The following is a 19,127-nucleotide window of genomic DNA, read 5'->3' as shown; positions in this document are numbered from 1 at the left end:
ATCTTGGGTTTTTTATCTTAGATCTTTCGACTGGGTGAACTAATTTTGATGATTTGAAGTGAATAATTTGAAATAAGCAATTATAGGCCAACTAACCATATAAAATATAGATTGTAAGAATAAAACGAGTATGTATCCAGCCGGCGCATATCCGTCGAAGCAGAAATAACATCTTGGGTTTATGTTTTCTTCTGGAAAGCGGAATATCGATATTAATTAAAATGGATAATTTTAAAATCGATTAGTGATTTAACATCTATTTTGAAACACTTTGCAGTCGCTATGTGGGCAGTAACCAAAAATATAAGGAAGGGAGTGCAATTTGTCCAAATATAAATTATACTAGATTTCCGCCCGCGGCTTCGCCCGCGTTTGCAAAGGAAAACCCACATAGTTCCCGTTCCCGTGGGATTTCCGGGATAAAAACTATCCTATGTGTTAATCCAAGTTACCCTCTATATGTGTGCTAAATTTCATTGTAATCGGTTCAGTAGTTTTTACGTGAAAGAGTACATCCTTACAAACTTTCGCCTTTATCTTATATATAAAATTCTCGTGTCACAATGTTAGTCTGCATACTCCTCCGAAACGGGTGGACCGATTCTCATGAAATTTTCTGTGCATATCGGGTAAGTCTGAGAATCGGCCAACATCTATTTTTCATATGTACCACGGGCGAAGCCGGGGCGGACCGCTAGTAATATATATATTAGAATATTAGATATTAGATAGATTCATAAATACACAAAAATAGATACTGTCGATTAAATATCATTGTGATATATGTATTATGAGACATTTCAAAACAGATATCACTTGAACAAAAAATATAATTGGACAAGTTGTAGAAGTCATTTTGATTTTTGCCCTATGTTTGATAAATAAATATTTCACTTGGAAATTGTTGCCAATACCACCCACAAAAAAAGTAAAAACTCACCACAACACTTCTTAACATCAAAACCATTGTCCATCACGAACAAATTCGGACATTTATCCCTATTGAGATGGCAATACGCGTTCAGCCTGGCAACATTCACCCCTTTCATGGTGGCTGTTGTTAACGCATGGGGGGGTAATGTATAACTTATTAGAATAAGTATATAGTCGCCAAAACTCTTCGCTTCCGTTTCCGATATTATTTCTGATGCCGTTTTTATTGTTGGCGTTATGAATCCTGGAAAGAATGTATTGGTTACAATAATGTTTGATTTTAACATCAACTGTTTGGTGTGCAACAAACTTGTACAAAGTTTTAAGAAAAAGTTTAGATAAAAAAACTGAGATCGGAATAGCATGACAGGCTGTACACAATTTTTTTTTATTGATCAATAAACTCCTGCTTTATAAAGTTGAAAATTGTATTTACATATCAATTCAAAGCGGTCAAACCGCTATAATTATAATATTTCATTCTTTTAGGGTAGTTACTGCTTAAACATTATCCAACACAAAAAGGGGACCCTATACATACTCCATAAATAAGGAACATTGTTCCAAATAATAGTAAAGTATTGAATAAAATCTCACCAAAAATAACAGCAGCAGCGGCCAACAGCACACCGGCGCTTCTCTCTCCAAAGTGGAAACTTATTGCATACATAAAGCTTAGGAATGCTACGATACCGCAAATTAAAGTTAGAGCGAGGGTACCTGTAAATAAAGTAATATACAATAGTAATCTGAGCCGTTATGAAGAAATGAATGTCTTAAAGCAGTATTTATTACAATGTTGAAAAATTACAGAGGTATGCCTCTGCCATTGCTTTCCCACACTGGAAATAATACTGCTTTAAGAGATAATAGTAACCGCTCTGATATGTACCTAACATAATAAACACAATAAAATTATACAATATACACATTACATTCATTAACAATGAACTCGATAAATGATAATGAACTGTAGTCCTGGTGCAATATTTTTTTTTTAGTTTTGACGAGGTAAAAAGTTTATCATAGAATTTAAATATATAGACTTAACACTTATAAGAGCATGCGAAAATATTACATATAGACTAGAGAAGATAATTTTTGAAACAAAAAAAAATCGCAGTCGGATGAAACCCATTAGAAAAGGAGGAGAATATGATAAAAATGTAAGGAAAAATAAATTACGGTCAATATGAGTTCGGGAAGTGAGTGGGGGGAGCTTTTAAGAGAAAAAAATGGTCTATCTTTATTTCCGACAAAACTACAAGTCCTACGGAAAAAAGTTCAATGGCAAAGTTGTAGGTAATAAAAGGATCTACAACTTTTTTATTAACAATTTTTTCACATAACCTCAAAATTTAGGTGAAAAATTCAAAAAACCATGTTTTTGGTTTTTTATTTTTATCTACTTCAAAATTTATTGTTTTTCTACGAAATTTGGTGAAAACTTACTTTATTATGTCCCAAATACACTGTAATTTATTTGATTGAAAATATTTATTTTTTCGCCTTATTTTGAATTAATACCAAAAAAACAACCTAATTTTCAATCGAAAAGTCACCCGTCAAAATATCAGCTTTTTTAAAAAACTTGGGGTGCCTTTTATTCATTGAAATCTCTACTTTCATATGGCGTAAAAAAAATAAACACCACCATAGCAAATGTTCTCAGGAAATGCATACAAACAGTGTGAAAATTAGCTTTTACTAAATCAGGCACACTTCTCGAACTACCTGAAATGTTTTTATCGACATCATTTTGCTTTTGAATATGCTGTAAAATATTAAACTTAGAACAGATAATTATTTTTCTTTTGAAATATTACCGAAAAGCCGATACAAGAGAAGATATAGAGTTCGAGAAGTGTGCCTGATTTAGTAAAAGCTCATTATCACACTGTTTGTATGCATTTCCTGAGAACATTTACTATGGTGGTGTTTATTTTTTTTTACACCATATAAAAGTAGAGATTTCAATGAATAAAAGGCACCCCCAGTTTTTGAAAAAAGCTGATATTTTGACGGGTGACTTTTCGATTGAAAATTAGGTTGTTTTTTTGGTATTAATTCAAAATAAGGCGAAAAAATAAATATTTTCAATCAAATAAATTACAGTGTATTAGGGACATAATAAAGTAAGTTTCCACCAAATTTCGTAGAAAAACAATAAATTTTGAAGTAGATAAAAATAAAAGACCAAAAACTTGGTTTTTTGAATTTTTCACCTAAATTTTGAGGTTATGTGAAAAAATTGTGAATACAAAAGTTGTAGAACTTTTAATTACCTACAACTTTGCCATTGAACTTTTTTCTGTAGGACTTGTAGTTTTGTAGGAAATCGAGAGAAACCATTTTTTTCTCTTAAATGCTCCCCCCTCCCACTTCCCGAACTCGGATTGACCGTAATTTATTTTTCCTTTTATTTTCATCATATTCCCCTCCTTTTCTAATGGGTTTCATCCGACTGCGATTTTTTTTATCTTTTCATTATTTTTAAAGGCTTCTACCCCAGTCTAATATGTATTATTACTGATTTTCTTTCATTTTCTAGAATACATTAACAACAATTTTAAAAAAATCTCACCAAGAAAATCCCCTTGATTGATCGTGCCCTCCTTCTCCAACGTGGCCGCAGTGATCAATGTGGGCAACACCAACACCACGGTGTAGAGCAAGGAATGCGCTAACAGTGTTGCCAGCCAGTAGAGTTGGGGCGAAGCGCCCGCCATTATGTGCAAGTGTCTCGTGCCGGACGCACGCTCTTTGCAAGGGAGGGACACGCTCATAATTGCTGTTGCTAGGATTACTGTAAATATTTATTTATTTATTTTGAAAACTACACAGCTTACAGTTTGACTTACTCTACTTATATCTATGATACAATACGCCAATTACGAGTTTTACAATTATTATCAATTACATGTATAATATGGGAAGATGTTAAACTAGGCATAGTTGTTTGGGTAAGGAGTGTAGAACATTTTGATGTAATTTTCAAAATTTTTATCATGCTTGAAAAAAAAAAAATTAAGGATGTGTTGGGAGTGTAGATTGAATATTTTCCTTTAACTTTCAGATCATGCTTTTATTACATATAGAGAAATGGTGGCTAAAACAAGAGACCAATTTTACAGTTACCAATTATACCAGTTACAGTAAAATGGTCCATGTATTGATGTGATTGAAGGAAATTGTTTTTAAAAAAGAAACAAGCATTGATATCTATGCAATACTCCAAGTGATCATCTCGGCTGTCGGTAAATCTTTTTTTTGTAAGTGATACAAAACTGAACGTTGGTCAGCAGGTTGATCAGCATCTATGGGACACCTCATGTGTGTTGTCCCATTGGCCCAGGGGAATAGTATATGGTCACTTATGGTCTATATAACACTTTTGGGTGACCTAATATAGAATAATATACTTACTGAACGTTGGTCAGCAGGTAAATGGCCATTTATGGGACACCTGATATATATACCTCATATACAGCTAGCCCACATGACAGCCATGATCGTGGACTTCGGTTCCACTATATCCTGATGTATATACGCTGTTTCCCTTAGCAAAGGCCAAAGGGTGGTTTATAGTTGTGAGTGTTGTCCCATCGGCCCAGGGGAATAGTATATGGTCACTTATGGTCTATATAACACTTTTGGGAGACCTAATATAGAATAATATACTTACTGAATGTTGGTCAGCTGGTTAATGGCCATCTATGGGACACCTCATATGTGTTGTCCCATCGGCCCAGGGGAATAGTATATGGTCACTTATGGTCTATATAACACTTTTGGGAGACCTAATATAGAATAATATACTTACTGAATGTTGGTCAGCTGGTTAATGGCCATCTATGGGACACCTCATATGTGTTGTCCCATCGGCCCAGGGGAATAGTATATGGTCACTTATGGTCTATATAACACTTTTGGGAGGTCTAATACAGACTAATAACTTACTGAACGTTGGTCAGCAGGTTAATGACCATCTATGGGACAGCTCATATGTTTTTGAGTTGGATATAAATACTTACTAAAAACAATACAGCTAGCCCACATGACCGCCATGATGGTAGACTTCGGTTCCACTATATCCTGATGTATATATGCTCTTTCTCGTAGCAAGGGATGGTTTATAGTTGTGAGTGTTGTCCCATCGGCCCAGGGGAGGAGTTGGGTTGCCAGTACATTGGTCAATAGGTTCATAGCTACGGGTGCTGCGTGGCGTATTCGTGTTGTGTATAGTATCTGTGGGACGTTTATTTATTTATGGACACTTTATTTGGAAAACAAATACGGAAAAAACTAATTAATAACTCAGGCCCCGGAATCACAGACACAATAGAAAATCTATTGTATCGTGGATTGATCGGGCCGTTCGGGGCTCAATGGGTTAATACATAATACATATTGAAAGAAAGGAAGAAATAAAGATATTGCGCTAGTAATACGAAAAAATATAGAATTATGAATGTGATACATAATTGGAAAAGCCGGAGAAGGAATGACAACATGTTTGCTATATTAAAAGACAGGCATATTTAAAGTTATTATAAATCATTATTTGAGTATAATTAATTCGTAGCATAGCAATAGCACTGGTCGTTGCAGTTACGTACAACATTTTGTCGTAGAATAAAGGTGTATTGAAAAATTTATAATAAAATAGTAGAAATACAGATTAAAAAATACATACCTTCGCATCAGTATCATTAAGTTCCACTCCCACTAAATATTTATTGTACTCCAGTTGGTCCCGTTTGCTGATCCTCAAAATATCTTCAAATAACAAAAAAAATATTTTTATTTTAAATTTCTTTACAAATTGCTCCGAAGCAATCTATTAACAAAAAACAACACAGGCCAATACATCAACATTATAATAATAATTAGAAATGAGTCGGGAATAAAACAATTTAGTATAACTCCACACGTTAAGATATTAGTAGAACAACAATAAACACGACTTGCTTTCATCTGAGCAGCCTTTAAAGATGCACGACATATCTGAAAGTTTAAAGTATGAAAGAATTGACGTTATAACTCCTTGAAATAAAAAAGAAAAAATTGGTTGTCTGTAAAGTCGATTTACTGACGATAGTTGAACGTGACAACGTTCGATTGTGCTTCTTTGTCGCACGTTCCGCGCTCTCGCTTGCACTTCAAGCCTTACATGGAACGCCTCAGAGCGAGGTAACGCCGCATGAGTCATGTTTTTTCGTGCGTGCAGCCGGCTCTATCGAATTATAAGACGTTGTCACGTCAAAAAAAGCTATTGCTATTCTGTCAGTCAGTCCGTAGGCAACGTCTTTATAAATAAACCAGACCCTCATCAACAAAACATACTATATTTTTCTTACATTGCGTTACTTATTAACCAATATTAATGATTCCCTGACATTATTACAAAGACGCCATCTGATCCTTTATTTTTGTATTTGTTGAATAAAACCTTTTTTATGTAATTTACTTCATTTTTACAAAAATACTCACTATCAGCAACATCCTCAGCCATAACAAAGTCCACCTTCGGGTAGGCATCGCTGATCCCCCTCAAGCTGCTCTGGTTCACTCTGTACAGCACCCTCGGCTGCCACACCCCCCGGAACAGCCCCAAGTTCATGGGGGCCTGGGGACTGTCCCCGGGGGGTGACTCCTCCTCGTTGGAGGTGCCCGTGAAGAGACATATCATGAGGATCGGGAGGAATAGTTGCTGAAAACAGTTTGGTACGTAAAATAAACAGAGCAATGGAGTATGTGATATATGAAAGAGATTGAGTTAAATTTTGATAACGTTAAAGAATTACCTTTAAATGGACATTGAAATAAGATTGAGTGAAATTGTAAGCTTTAAACGAATACGAATATGTTGAAAAATCATATATGGTATAAATCATAAAACCATACATCATTTGAAACAACAAAATTATTAAAACTGCTAAGGAGAACAGACAAGTACTTTTACAATTTTTTTTCGTATAAAAGCTGTCAAACATTTTCATTTATTTATTTAACATACATATACAAATGAAACCAAAATATAATATAAAAATTCTTACCAATATCAAGAAAGACCATTTCTTTGACCAAATATATTTCATTTGTCTCGCAAAAAGCACGCAAAATTGTCTCCAGTATAGTGGCAATCCAGTTAATTTGTTATATGTTGGCTCTGAAAATAATAATAATTTAAAACGTATCTTAACTTAAAATCCCAAATGCTGTTTTCTTTCTTACATTAAATTCAAAATTTTTAAGAGAATAAAAATAATAATGTAAAAAAGAAGATCGAATAGTTTCCAAGAACTTACCTTCTGACTGTCCATCAACGGTATCATCTGAGAAAGTTGTCGTAACATCGCTGCATAGCCTAAAAAAATATAAACAATATTCGATCTATAGCACATGTTTATTTTTATATACCTTACATTATTAATCAAAAAATGTACAAATCTGAATGTACAAAAAAAAGTGATTAATACATCAATGGCAATACCAATTCATAAGTATATTTGATGCTGGAAATACAACGATGTCTATACGGGAAATAACCTTTTTAATACATTAAGGGCCGATTTTTCAATGCTTGGATAAAACTTATTCGTCGAATAATGTATAAAACTACCATTTTAAAAACGTATTGTAATTGCCCGTATTTGAAAGTTTACGTGACATTTTAATATTATCGTGTAATACTTTATTGGACGGATAAGTTTTATCCAAGCATTGAAAAATCGGCCCTTAGATTAATATTTAGTAATCAATTGAACAAAGAATAAGACAAATAAACATGAACAATTTAATAAATACATTTTCTTACTTCAAGAAAACCTCCTCTAGCGTAGACTTTCCAACACCAATAGAATCTATGCCCAGTTCTGGCCTATTCATTTCCAACATTGTGAACATTTCTGGGAACTTATTGCTGCTATTAGCGGGGAGATTGTAAGAGATAGAGTTAAGGGAAGACTCTTTTACAGACGCATCGGGTACTTTAGATTGTATAGCTGCTGTAATGGCTGGTTCGTTTGGAAGACCCACTGTCGTGAAGGAAAGGCGGTAACCCGATCCTGTAGAAAAAAAAACGAATTAATGGCAGCCACACACGATGGCATTATACTTGCGTAAGTTTGGACTTGTACAAATTTACGTATCTCGGAGCCGAGTAGAAACGGTTTAAGCATGCTTGAACAAATATCATTTCACTGATATTCGTACAAGCGTGCGTATCTGCTCCATTTAGAACAATATTATATTTTGAATGTGAACTACGTTGTGTTGTTTTGTGCTATGGATGAGGCAGTGGCATTAGTTGGTTTTATGTTAGCTACGAAAACTGAAAAGTCACAAGAGAAATCGAACAATATTTATTTATTTATTTATTTATTTATTTACGGCATACGCCAAACCATACATATATTAAACTTAATTCTAAACTTATCACTATGTTCTTAGTTCTAGGTACCTCTTACATTCTTCACCTATCGTTCCAATCCCTGACACAAACAAATCATATACTGGTGCAGAATTGAGGATTGAGTTCAGCAGTGAAAGCATGCGAGGCACCGGAGACTGCTGGCGTTGAACCGTGCGTGTGCGCCAAGCAGCTAACAGTCGGTGGCTACGAGCCCGTGTATAATTGTCAGGCACATTAAGCCGTAAGAGCATTTCTACTAAATCATTAGAATCTATTTTATTGTATAAAACGTTAAGAGCAAATTTAACAGTTGATAGACTTCTACGAAGTTCCAGCGAGTTATAACCCAAACTACCCAGCAAGAATTTTGTGGGATACAGATATGGGTAATAATTAAAATTTCTCGCATACAAGTACCTTAAGAACTTCTTTTGGACCTGCTCCAACATAAGGACATATTTTTTCTCGTAGGGACTCCAGACAATGGAATTAGTCTCTAGAATACTCCTAACAAGTGCCGAGTAGAGAACTCTAATAGCGCTATCTGAAAGTCCGACAGAGTTGCGCAGTAAGAATCCTAAACGTTTGTATGCAGCGTTAGAAACATTGTGAATATGCTCATGAAACGAAAGATGAGGCACGAATGTGATACCTAAGTCGCGTACTTTATTCACACGTGATATTCGATCCTGTCCCAAACTATAAACATAGTTCCGTATATAGGCTGAACGACTAAATGTCATAAATTCACACTTGTCAATATTAAAGTGTAGTTTGTTCTCCACACTCCACATATAAACTGCATCTACGTCTGTTTGCAAGCGGCAGTAATCTTCATCCGATTTAATGACCTTAAATATTTTAACATCATCGGCAAAGAGTAAGATATCCGACTTTTCAATTACATCCGGTAAATCGTTTATCAGTAATAAAAACAGCAAAGGACCAAGATTTGATCCTTGACTTATACCAGATCGAGTAGAATAAGAATCTGAAATATACGGGCCATATTTAACAAATTGTTTCCGATCCCTAAGATAATTAGAAAACAGCTTGAGCAAAGTCGGGCCACATCCATGATCTGCTAACTTCAACAACAGTACATCATTATCAACACGGTCAAAAGCTTTGCGGAAATCGAGATAAATAACATCGACTTGATTCTGCTTATCCATTTCACGTGATAATGTCTCAACAAGTGAAATGAGATTTGTAGCGACCGACCTGCGTGGTAAAAAGGCATGCTGAAGAGGAGAGATGTATGGCTTGCATTCATGTAGCATTTGAGAATGCAAACACATCTCAAATACCTTGGCTAGTGAACATAAAATCGCCACTGGTCTATAATTTTCAACTTTGGTTCTACTGCCAGATTTAGGAATCGGTATAACTCGCGACTTCTTCCATAGTGTAGGGTATACACCTTTCATCAGAATAAGATTGAATATGTGCATTATAGGTTCAATTAGGTATTCCACAAGACCCTTAATGATATAAGCAGGTATCATGTCAGGTCCAGGAGAAGCGTTAGATTTTAATTTTTTTATACATCGACTGATTATATTTTTATTTAAAACCTTTATATCGAAGAAACGTGAACTGGACCTAGCCTTAGAATTAGCAGAATCAAAGTCCAGTTTTGGTGAATTAGTTAAAAACACTGATTTGAAATGCTTAGCAAACGCTTCTGCCATGTCCTTACCCCGGTACTCAGTATCATCAAAGGTCACCATTGTTTCTGTATTATTTCCTTTGCGCAGTGAATTAACATATTGCCAAAATTGTGTTGGTGTATCAACTAAATTTGTAGATATTTTATCTAAGAAATCCTTATGTGCTTTATTAATATCATTTTTAATTTTTGACCTTAAAAATTTAAATTCATCATAAGCTCCACGGTTATTAAGAAATTTCCACTGCCAGTGTAATTGAGCTTTGATTTTTAAATTGTGTATGATTTCATTATTATAATATACTGGATAAATACGACGATTCGTCCTAGGTTTTTTATTCGGAATACATTGATCAAACAATTCATAAATAGTACAGTTAAAGTATTCAAGTGAATCATCTACCTCAGGAATATTATAAATCTCTTTCCAATCAAAATTTTTAACATTGTAATGTAACGATAAGTAATTCCCTTTACTAAAATCCCAGTTTCTAGAAGTTTCTGTAACAATCGGCTCTAATGTTGGGCTCCGAGAGAAAATTTTATAAATTATACTCACGTTTAATGGAGGATGATGGCCATCAATCCTAGATAATTCCTCACCTGGATTCACGGCTGACACACAAACATTATGCACACTCAATTCTGCATCAGTAAGAACTGCATCTAACACTCTTCCATTCTTATTCACAATGTTATTGCATTGACTCAAATTACATTCAACTAAAAAGCTATTAAAACTCAACATAACATTTTCACTACAACTATAAAAATTAAGATCGCCCATAATTAACAATCGTTCACTGTTAAGTTTCTTATATATACTAGACACATTATTGAACCAATTCAAATACATATTATCTGAGGCAGAAGGTGGAATATACGCAACACAAACATAAATGAAATGTCCATGTAACTGAAATCGCGCCCATAAGTCCTCTACCTCTTGACTTTCATATTCGGGTAATCGTAAAAGCGTTAAAGGTGCCTTAGCCAACAACATCACGCCACCACCAGCACGCCCACGATCTCTTCGAGCAACAGACCAGTCACCAGCAATGATTTCTGAGTCTTCTACAGATTTATCGAGATTAGTTTCCGTTATAGCAATCAGATTAATGTTCATAGTAGTAACCAAATTCGTCCTCCAGTCATATAACTTAGTTTTGAGCCCTCTTACATTCTGATAGTATGCATTAAAAGTTATCTTTTTGCCGTCTCTACGTTGTAATTTATTAGGATTCTTTCTTTTCGAATTTACCACGAATATGGACTAAAGACTGGCCAAGAAAAAGAAAGCATTATTCGCACATCAATTTGTTGAATGAATTGAAATTTGCACCCGTGTAGGTGGCTAGAACAGTATTGAAACTTCCCACACACGTTCATGTAAACTTGCGCCAACGAAAATTTTATTTATAAGAGCTACTCGTTTGTGCCAGCTTCGCTCGGGTGGATACGAGATAATTGCGGCTTGTGTAATCTGTATTACACAAGCCGCATGCGCAAGTCACTTGCGCAAACCGCTTGAACAAGCCGCATGCATAATTCACTCGCACAAGTCACTAGCGTCAGTCACTCGCGCTAGTCACTTGCTCAAGTCACTATCACAAGCCACTCGCACAAGTCAGTCGCGCAAGTCCCCATACGTACCGAGTGCCCGTTTGAGCCGCATGGTGGTGGCGTGGCACCGCAGCCGGCCCGCGTGCAGCGCGGCCACGCGGTCGCCCAACGCGTCCGCCTCCTCCATGAAGTGCGTGCTCAGTAGTACTGTGCGCGAGCCGCGGAGTGACTGGAAACAAACATAGTTAATTGAAGCTTGAGAAATATGCCCTAAATAAGAAATGTGGTGGCCGAAATAAATAAAAAATGTGGTATTTTTTCATTGAACAAAAAAATTTTCCAAATAATTTTCCCTTAATAAAATTGACGACATGCAACACAAACGGAAAAGTTACAAAACAAACAACAAAAGTCAATTTGAGCCTTAAAACCAACATTTGTTAAGTAACAAAATTAAATCAACGTATTGCCATCGAAGTGTAAATTATAAATTTCGCTTTTTTATTAATTTTCAGAACTAAACTTTTACCCCTATTACTTTTCAAAATCTTTTTTCCCATATAACTATGGAAATATCAAATAACATATTGCTTTAACCACCCATTAAAACACCCCCACTCACAGCCAGCAGATCCCACAGCTGTCTCCTGGACTCCACGTCCAGCCCAGCGGTGGGCTCGTCCAGCACCAGCAGGCGCGCGTCCCCCGCGAGCGCGCAGCCCAGCTGCAGGCGACGCTTCATACCCCCAGAGAGCGACCCGCTTTGTTCGTGGGTCTTACCCCCTAGACCCAGGTGGTCCAGGAGCTTTAGAGAGGACGACCTGGCCTCCATGTAGCCGCTGCCTTTTAGCTGTATAGAAAATAAATATTAAAAAGGAAAATTTTATAAAATACTTCTTTCATACTGTCTTTTTACGTATGACGTAACATATTTTTGCAACCTCCAATTAAAATAGGCAATTAAATATTTTTTTTTAGGTTACAAGACTGAAAAATCCTGATGAAAGCTTACAAGTTTGCGTTCCTATTACCAAAATTAAACCAAAACTCATTAATCATAAAAAAAAACATTACAACATTTTTCCCCAATTAAATACCAAGTTTTATCTACCATAGTAAAGAACATGACATGCTCGAGCACGGTGAGGTCCGGGAAGAACAAATTGTGTTGCGGGCACAGGCCCAGGTGTTGCCGCATTTCATCCCGTTGAGTGCACGTGTCCAGCCCCTCTACATACACTTTGCCTTCCGTGGGGCTTAACATTCCTGGAAACAATGAAAATTTTTCATATAAAATGTGCCTCCATGAAAACATTGTGTTGTAACTTAGCATTGCTGGAGAAGAATATAAAAAGTTCTTAACAAGTGAATACAAATTGGAATAGAATATGAAAAATGTTTGTTCAAAACTTTGGAGAAAACAATGAAAAGATGTGACCATAGATATCAGCTAGAATTCACTGTAAAAAAATGCTTATTCTGATACTGATCATAAAGTTAAAAGTACTAAATAAAAATTATTGTTTTTCTATTAAAATAGATGGATGTACAAGTAACAACCAAATTTTGTTATTAATTTTGTTCAATAATTATTGAAAATAGTTTGAGAAGAGGTACAAAATTTTATTTTTACCTGTACATATTAAAAAATAGTTAATCATTTAAAGGATGATAAATACCTGTAATAATAGACATGAGGGTAGTCTTGCCCGCACCATTGTGACCGAGCAGCACGGTTATTTCACCTTTGTACACGTCTAGGGACACATTGTTCAACGCTCTGGTTTTGGGGAATACCTGGCAATCAAAGCTTTGTGTAAATAATTTATTAGCTAATAAATAATGTGCCTGTTATTTGCATCTAATGAAAAAATATGAATATAAATCTCGTATATATTTTTGAGGTTACTTATTTTTTCTTATCGATATTTGTTTACGAGCAGATTACGGTCTTTCGTATATTTCCGTAACTTTTAAAGACAGAAATTTAGAAATTTTTTAATTTTTACATGCGGGTCGAACTCGGGACTCTCATTACCTAACCTGTGAATCACTTTGCTACAGAGGTATAGTATATTCCTAGGGCAGGCGGAAATTCGTACAATGACACGAAGTATTATGTTATCATCAAAATAAAACGATACCTATCGCTCTTCATACACTACTTTATCGTTTACGCAGCGTACCGCTTTTCATGGTACAAGGTGAGGTGAGCGACGCGGTCATTCAGAGATTATAAACTTGTTTTGACATGTCTGGATGAGGTGCGGATAATATAAATAAAGTAAATAATTCACTAATTTCATAAGATGTTACTAAAATATTTACTATTATTTTTATTATAAAACACTTAGAAGTTAGAACCTAAGAGCAGAAGTGGTCTAACATTTTTTTTGTTGTAAACTGTGTCATACCTACAGCTTGCTGCAAAGTAAGTTAGATATAATCAAGTCAAAGTCAAAGTGTTATGTAGTGTAGGTTACTGAAATAAAGATTTTCACTTTCACTTTCACCCTTTAATAATGTTCTCAGGTTACACAAAGGTGGTTACCCCTGTTAGGTCATTGTACGAATTTCCGCCTGCCCTAGGAACATACTATAGTATACAGATTTTGTTTCATGCAAGATTTCATAAAGTGTCACTTTAGCACTTACCTTCGACACATTGACGATCTTGATCCCAACCTCCATGTCTTTTGGCGGCTGCTCGAAGAAGAGTTGATCTCTTTCGTCGCTCATCTCTTCTAACTCTTCCACATCAGCGTCTGGTACCACTTGCCGCTTGCTCCAGTACTGCTTCTGTTTTAGGAAACGCTGCTTATTATTATAAGTGTGTTTTTAATTTTATTTTAATGAGTTTGAAGTTTGAAACAAGAAAAAGATCTTAAATATGACATTTTGAAATTAAATCATTGTTAAATTTAGTTATAAGCAAGATAGTTATTTCAGTGAAATTATATAGGGGTATTTCAATTCTTATGAAATTGAAATTATAAGAAGGAGAAATATTGTCCAGATCTATGAAAATGTGTTATTTTTTTTTGACAATGATTTTGCGTATACTTGTAGTACTTTCTTCAATGTTTTATCGACATTTTCATGACTGAATAAATGTTTTAATATTGAGAAATAATGCATAGATACATTCATATTGGCCATTAAAAATGGTATTATTTAACTTACTTGGCAGAAGAAATTCCAAGGTAGCGATTGTCCATACGGCCCAGGGTTTACAAGGGACAAATAAAGAGCCAGTGTGAAAAAGATGGCCGATTGCAGAATCAGAAAGATGAGGCAGGCGAGAACAGATATACAGTTTTGGCTGTGAGTGGTGGCCATGTTGGCAAATGTTATTCCCAGACCTGGAAGATATATAATTTTAAGGCAACGGTGCTTAAAAATAATAAAAGTCAATATGGTTAGCAAGTACGTCCTACACTAAATGAAAAAAAAAAGAATTCCACTTTTCTTTAATTTTAATTTGAACAAAGTAAACTGAACATTGTATTTTTTGTATGACGCATGCATTCCAGCATGCGTACATGTATATGTGTGTTTAAGTGCATGTGTGTACTGTGTATATTTGATTTTTGAAGTGAAAACTTCTTTAGCGGCGTTGAGCACTTTTTCAGTAATGGGTATAAAATCTTAAACTCGCGTCAGGACACGTGACCTGATCGAAAAAGCGTAAGACGGATACCATTCCAAAATATCAAACATGCTCAACGTTAATAATCAAGTTTTCACTTCTGCCGGCACTCCCGGAGTGCAACCCGTCTTTTGCACGCCTCATAAGCGAAGCGTTGAGGTGGGTACTACTGTCACTTCGCGCAAAACATCTGATTTTTCAAACTTAAAATGTCTTTATGTATCATACATTGCACTTGTAAGATAATACATACACACACATATTAAGAAAAAACACTATTTTTAACGTTCATGATATTTTTGATGTCATTTTTGTTATTTAAACTAGTTAAAAAACAGTTTAAAAAAGTTCTGTCTTGGACGTCCGTGTGTCTGTATGTGCGGATCCTTTTTCTTGTTAACACGATAGCGACCGAAATACTTTACTAATCGAGTCTTTTTTTTTCTCTTACGCTTGAGTATGCTCAGGAATAGAACCCTTTCATTTTTCAGGGTCTGATTCGATGTGGTTTAATTGTTATTAAATAAACAAAAATAATAATTAATAAATATTTATTAAAAAAAAATTATGAGGCGTGCACTTTTGGATTTTCCAAATTATTTTTAAACATATTATTCCTTACCATACTGTTCCAATGCCACCATCTCACTCCAGAAGCAGTGCATAGGCGCATGTGGCAACAGAGCAGCGAAGGGAGCGATCGTACGTGCGAGTGTACGGCCCTCTAATAGCCGTACAGGTATCCATAGAAACACGTACGCGAACGTTGATAGAGATACTATGTATTGGGCTGTGGAATAAAAAAAAGTGTTACAATGGTTGGAATTTAATATTATGTTTTGCTAGTTACGGCCAGACTGATGAGTAAGTAGATTATGTGTTAAATGGCAAGTTAGTGCAATATTTAAGACTACTTAATAAACTAAATATCAATTCATGGCAAAAAAAGGAAAGTTTTTAATGAAAATTGGTACGATGCACAATATAACAATATTTTAAATTCAAAACAAATCGGAAAAAAGTAGATTTCGGTATTCGGTAACATATTAGAGTTACAGATTTTGATACATATAATCATAGTAATATTAAATAAAAATGTAATACTCACGATTCTTCACCAAGAAACTGCACGCGAACGCCATAGCGACAACGGTGACAAAATACAGGAACATCATGATCGCAATGAGTACAGGATTCGAATTCGGTATCAGCGCATTTGGAGACGAGGTAAGTAGCGCTGCACCAACGATACTGTACACTATGCCCACGGGTAGCACGTTCAGGAAGTGCGATACGCTGAGCAGGTTGGAGGACACCCCCACCATCTTTATGAGCTCCTGGTACATAAATATTGTTCACGTTAGTGGAATTTATATGCTAAAGAAGTTTGATTACACACCCATCATCTTTATGAGCACCTGGTACATATATTATTACAAAATATGTTGTTATATAATGAGAAAAATGAAACTCTCACAACATAATAAAACGGTAAGTCAAATCTTGATGGTGGTGGTATTTATTTATAATACTTTATTAAAAAAAATATGTTATTTCTTAATCTAGAATACTATCCCACAAGTTATTTAATGTAACGTTTCCATAATCCTGTCTATTCTTTCACTAAAATTTAAAAATACCCTCATTCAAATATGAATTAGTAAAAAGTTGGCACATTGATTTTTACGTAATACTAAATCAATACAACCCATTTGTAGGCGTTATACACACTTCAATTAAAACAAATCGAACCTGTATCCCCGTAGTCCTTTCCTCCAGCAGCCTGGACATGAGGAACACGAAGACTAGTAAAAGCGAAATCCAGCAGAGGAAGCCCAGCAGTTGGCCGATCAGCTCTATCGTTTGGTTCTGAGTGGCTTCCGCGTATGGAAACTCTTGGAGGGAAACGCGCTGTAAAAAATAATTAAAAAGTCTTTACACATTTGACCCAAATGTAGGAACACTTATAAGGAGAATTTAATTAAGAAAACATCTGATGTACGTGTTCAAGCAAATGAAATTTGTATTTTGAATTTTGAGAGTATAGGCCATAATCCACTAAGTTACTAAAGTGTCAGATATCACAAGCCAAACTTTATTTGTTACTTGCTGAGCCGCGCAGTTCTCGCTTTAAGATTGTCGATTTTTTTCCCGCTTTTGCAAGATTTTGCTGCTTCATTTTTATTTTTGGCTAGCAACATGCTTTATACCCTATCTTGATAAATATCTAACACAAAATAACCTTAAATATAATGTTATGTATGTATTTGAATTTGGTCTTTGTTTACGTATCTGGTATACTCGATCTCTCGACTCGTATAGCACATACATACCTGCGTTATATCGTTTCCAGTTAAAAGCTGCAAGTAAGTTGTATCTATAGTCCATTGCAAGCGAAGAAACGGTTCGTAAATTGTTCCTAAAAAAAAATATGCGGAAAAAGTTAATAACTGTATTCAATGCTTATACTTTCTTATGATTAGAACATGTATGAAAAAGTAGAAATTATCCTTTGAAGCTTCGCGTATACTTCTCATTTTTAGGGATTTTTTTTTATTTCGTTATATACGCATCTCAGTAAGATTAATTATAAAAAGATTTAAAATATGGACATTTTTGTCAAGTATGTAAGAGACAGACAGACAGAGTATTTTTAGGAATTATTAATTGCGATTAAATTGTACAAATTCAATATAGTACAAAACAAGTAAAGAAGCCACGATTAAATAAATAAAAAATTAATTAAATTTTAATTATATTAATCTGAAAGTTCTGAAACATTATCCAAGTTCTTAGAATGAGTCTCATTATCCAATAGGTAGCTGTTATGATGTTATCAATTCTTATGAACGTGTTTTTTTGTTCACAGCAAGTTCTTAGAATGAGTCTCATGATAAGACACGATGGTAGCGATATTCGAGTTATGCTACCTGAGTGTCAGAAGTAATCTAAATATTATCATTTCATAGTACCCACTACCCACTATGCTTCTTGTACTTGAAAATAATCTAAATATTATCATTGATGATACATAGTGTGTTGCTTCTTGTATTTGTTAAATATTGCAATGCATGTTTGTTGAATGTATATTGCACCACGATACGTGCAGGGAAACGCAAAGGAGTAATGTATAAAGACATAGTTTTCCTCGAAGTATTGACGCCTTCTATAGGTGAAAAACTTAGCAAAATTGAAAATGAAAAAATCCATTGCTATCGAAACTTTGTTTATAGACAAGTTATAAACAAGCAAATTGAAGTATTTCGCGCGTAGGTATTTATTTAAAGGCCTGTATTCACAGTCAATTTTTATTTAGCAACAAATTTAATCAAAGTGTTACTGGAAACACTGTGTGTTGCAGAGTTCATAACGAAAGTTGATAACATTTGTAATCGACAACATTGACAATTTTTCTAGCAACATGTTGATCAACTGTTGGTCAACAAATGGTTACCATGAATCTATTAACTTACCGAAATTCTCATGCGTTCCCAGGCTACCACTTTCCGCTGCGTATGAGTTGGTCTTGAAATCGTTCTTCATTCGGATCGTATAATTCAGTTTCTCTGGCCATGTTCCTGTGATGTTCTGGGGAAAAATGTATGTTTTTGTAAAAAGTAGTTTGATATATTCGTTATTGTTTATCATAATCTAATTTCGTAAAATCGCAGTACAAACATTTTTAGGTATGGTGAATATTTCTTGTTATATGTATATATGTATGTATGTACATACATATAAACCCCCATTGGGTTTAATAAATCTCGCTCTTGGTATTAGGTTTTGCCATGTTGACAGTTTCATTCAATAATATGGATTAATTTTTACTCTTAAGTCTTAATTAAACAAAATGGATTTATTATGGTTCTAACTTAGGACGGAACATCACTGCT

The 19,127-nt window shown here is 34.8% G+C and overlaps 1 protein-coding gene across 2 annotated transcripts in view; it reads right to left on the bottom strand.

Annotated features, from left to right (window-relative positions):
• LOC149902007 (phospholipid-transporting ATPase ABCA3-like) overlaps positions 1–19,127 on the bottom strand; it is a 35,451-nt gene that overhangs the window by 12,963 nt on the left and 3,361 nt on the right. Inside the window, exons 4-24 of one of the 2 annotated variants that reach the window (XM_090110622.1) lie at positions 18,708–18,822; positions 17,568–17,653; positions 16,987–17,145; positions 16,343–16,571; positions 15,857–16,024; positions 14,769–14,947; positions 14,241–14,399; positions 13,265–13,382; positions 12,697–12,851; positions 12,208–12,435; positions 11,676–11,814; positions 7,754–8,003; positions 7,245–7,303; positions 6,993–7,105; positions 6,427–6,646; positions 5,630–5,712; positions 4,968–5,181; positions 3,518–3,739; positions 1,531–1,653; positions 941–1,177; positions 97–191 (exon numbers count right to left, since the gene is read on the bottom strand). In XM_090110622.1, coding sequence (XP_089966748.1) covers positions 97–191; positions 941–1,177; positions 1,531–1,653; positions 3,518–3,739; positions 4,968–5,181; positions 5,630–5,712; positions 6,427–6,646; positions 6,993–7,105; positions 7,245–7,303; positions 7,754–8,003; positions 11,676–11,814; positions 12,208–12,435; positions 12,697–12,851; positions 13,265–13,382; positions 14,241–14,399; positions 14,769–14,947; positions 15,857–16,024; positions 16,343–16,571; positions 16,987–17,145; positions 17,568–17,653; positions 18,708–18,822 — 3,351 coding nt within the window. The remainder of the gene's footprint in view (positions 1–96; positions 192–940; positions 1,178–1,530; positions 1,654–3,517; positions 3,740–4,967; positions 5,182–5,629; positions 5,713–6,426; positions 6,647–6,992; positions 7,106–7,244; positions 7,304–7,753; positions 8,004–11,675; positions 11,815–12,207; positions 12,436–12,696; positions 12,852–13,264; positions 13,383–14,240; positions 14,400–14,768; positions 14,948–15,856; positions 16,025–16,342; positions 16,572–16,986; positions 17,146–17,567; positions 17,654–18,707; positions 18,823–19,127) is intronic. The other variant, XM_090110624.1, reaches the window with a different exon arrangement.

Source organism: Colias eurytheme, chromosome 16 (genome assembly GCF_061535395.1).
Source record: "Colias eurytheme isolate Ceu_HAF_F1 chromosome 16, ilColEury1 Martin Lab GWU primary, whole genome shotgun sequence".
Classification (NCBI taxonomy): domain Eukaryota; kingdom Metazoa; phylum Arthropoda; class Insecta; order Lepidoptera; family Pieridae; genus Colias; species Colias eurytheme.
Note: the sequence above shows the minus strand (reverse complement) of the source record. Positions and strands in the feature narration are given on the sequence as shown.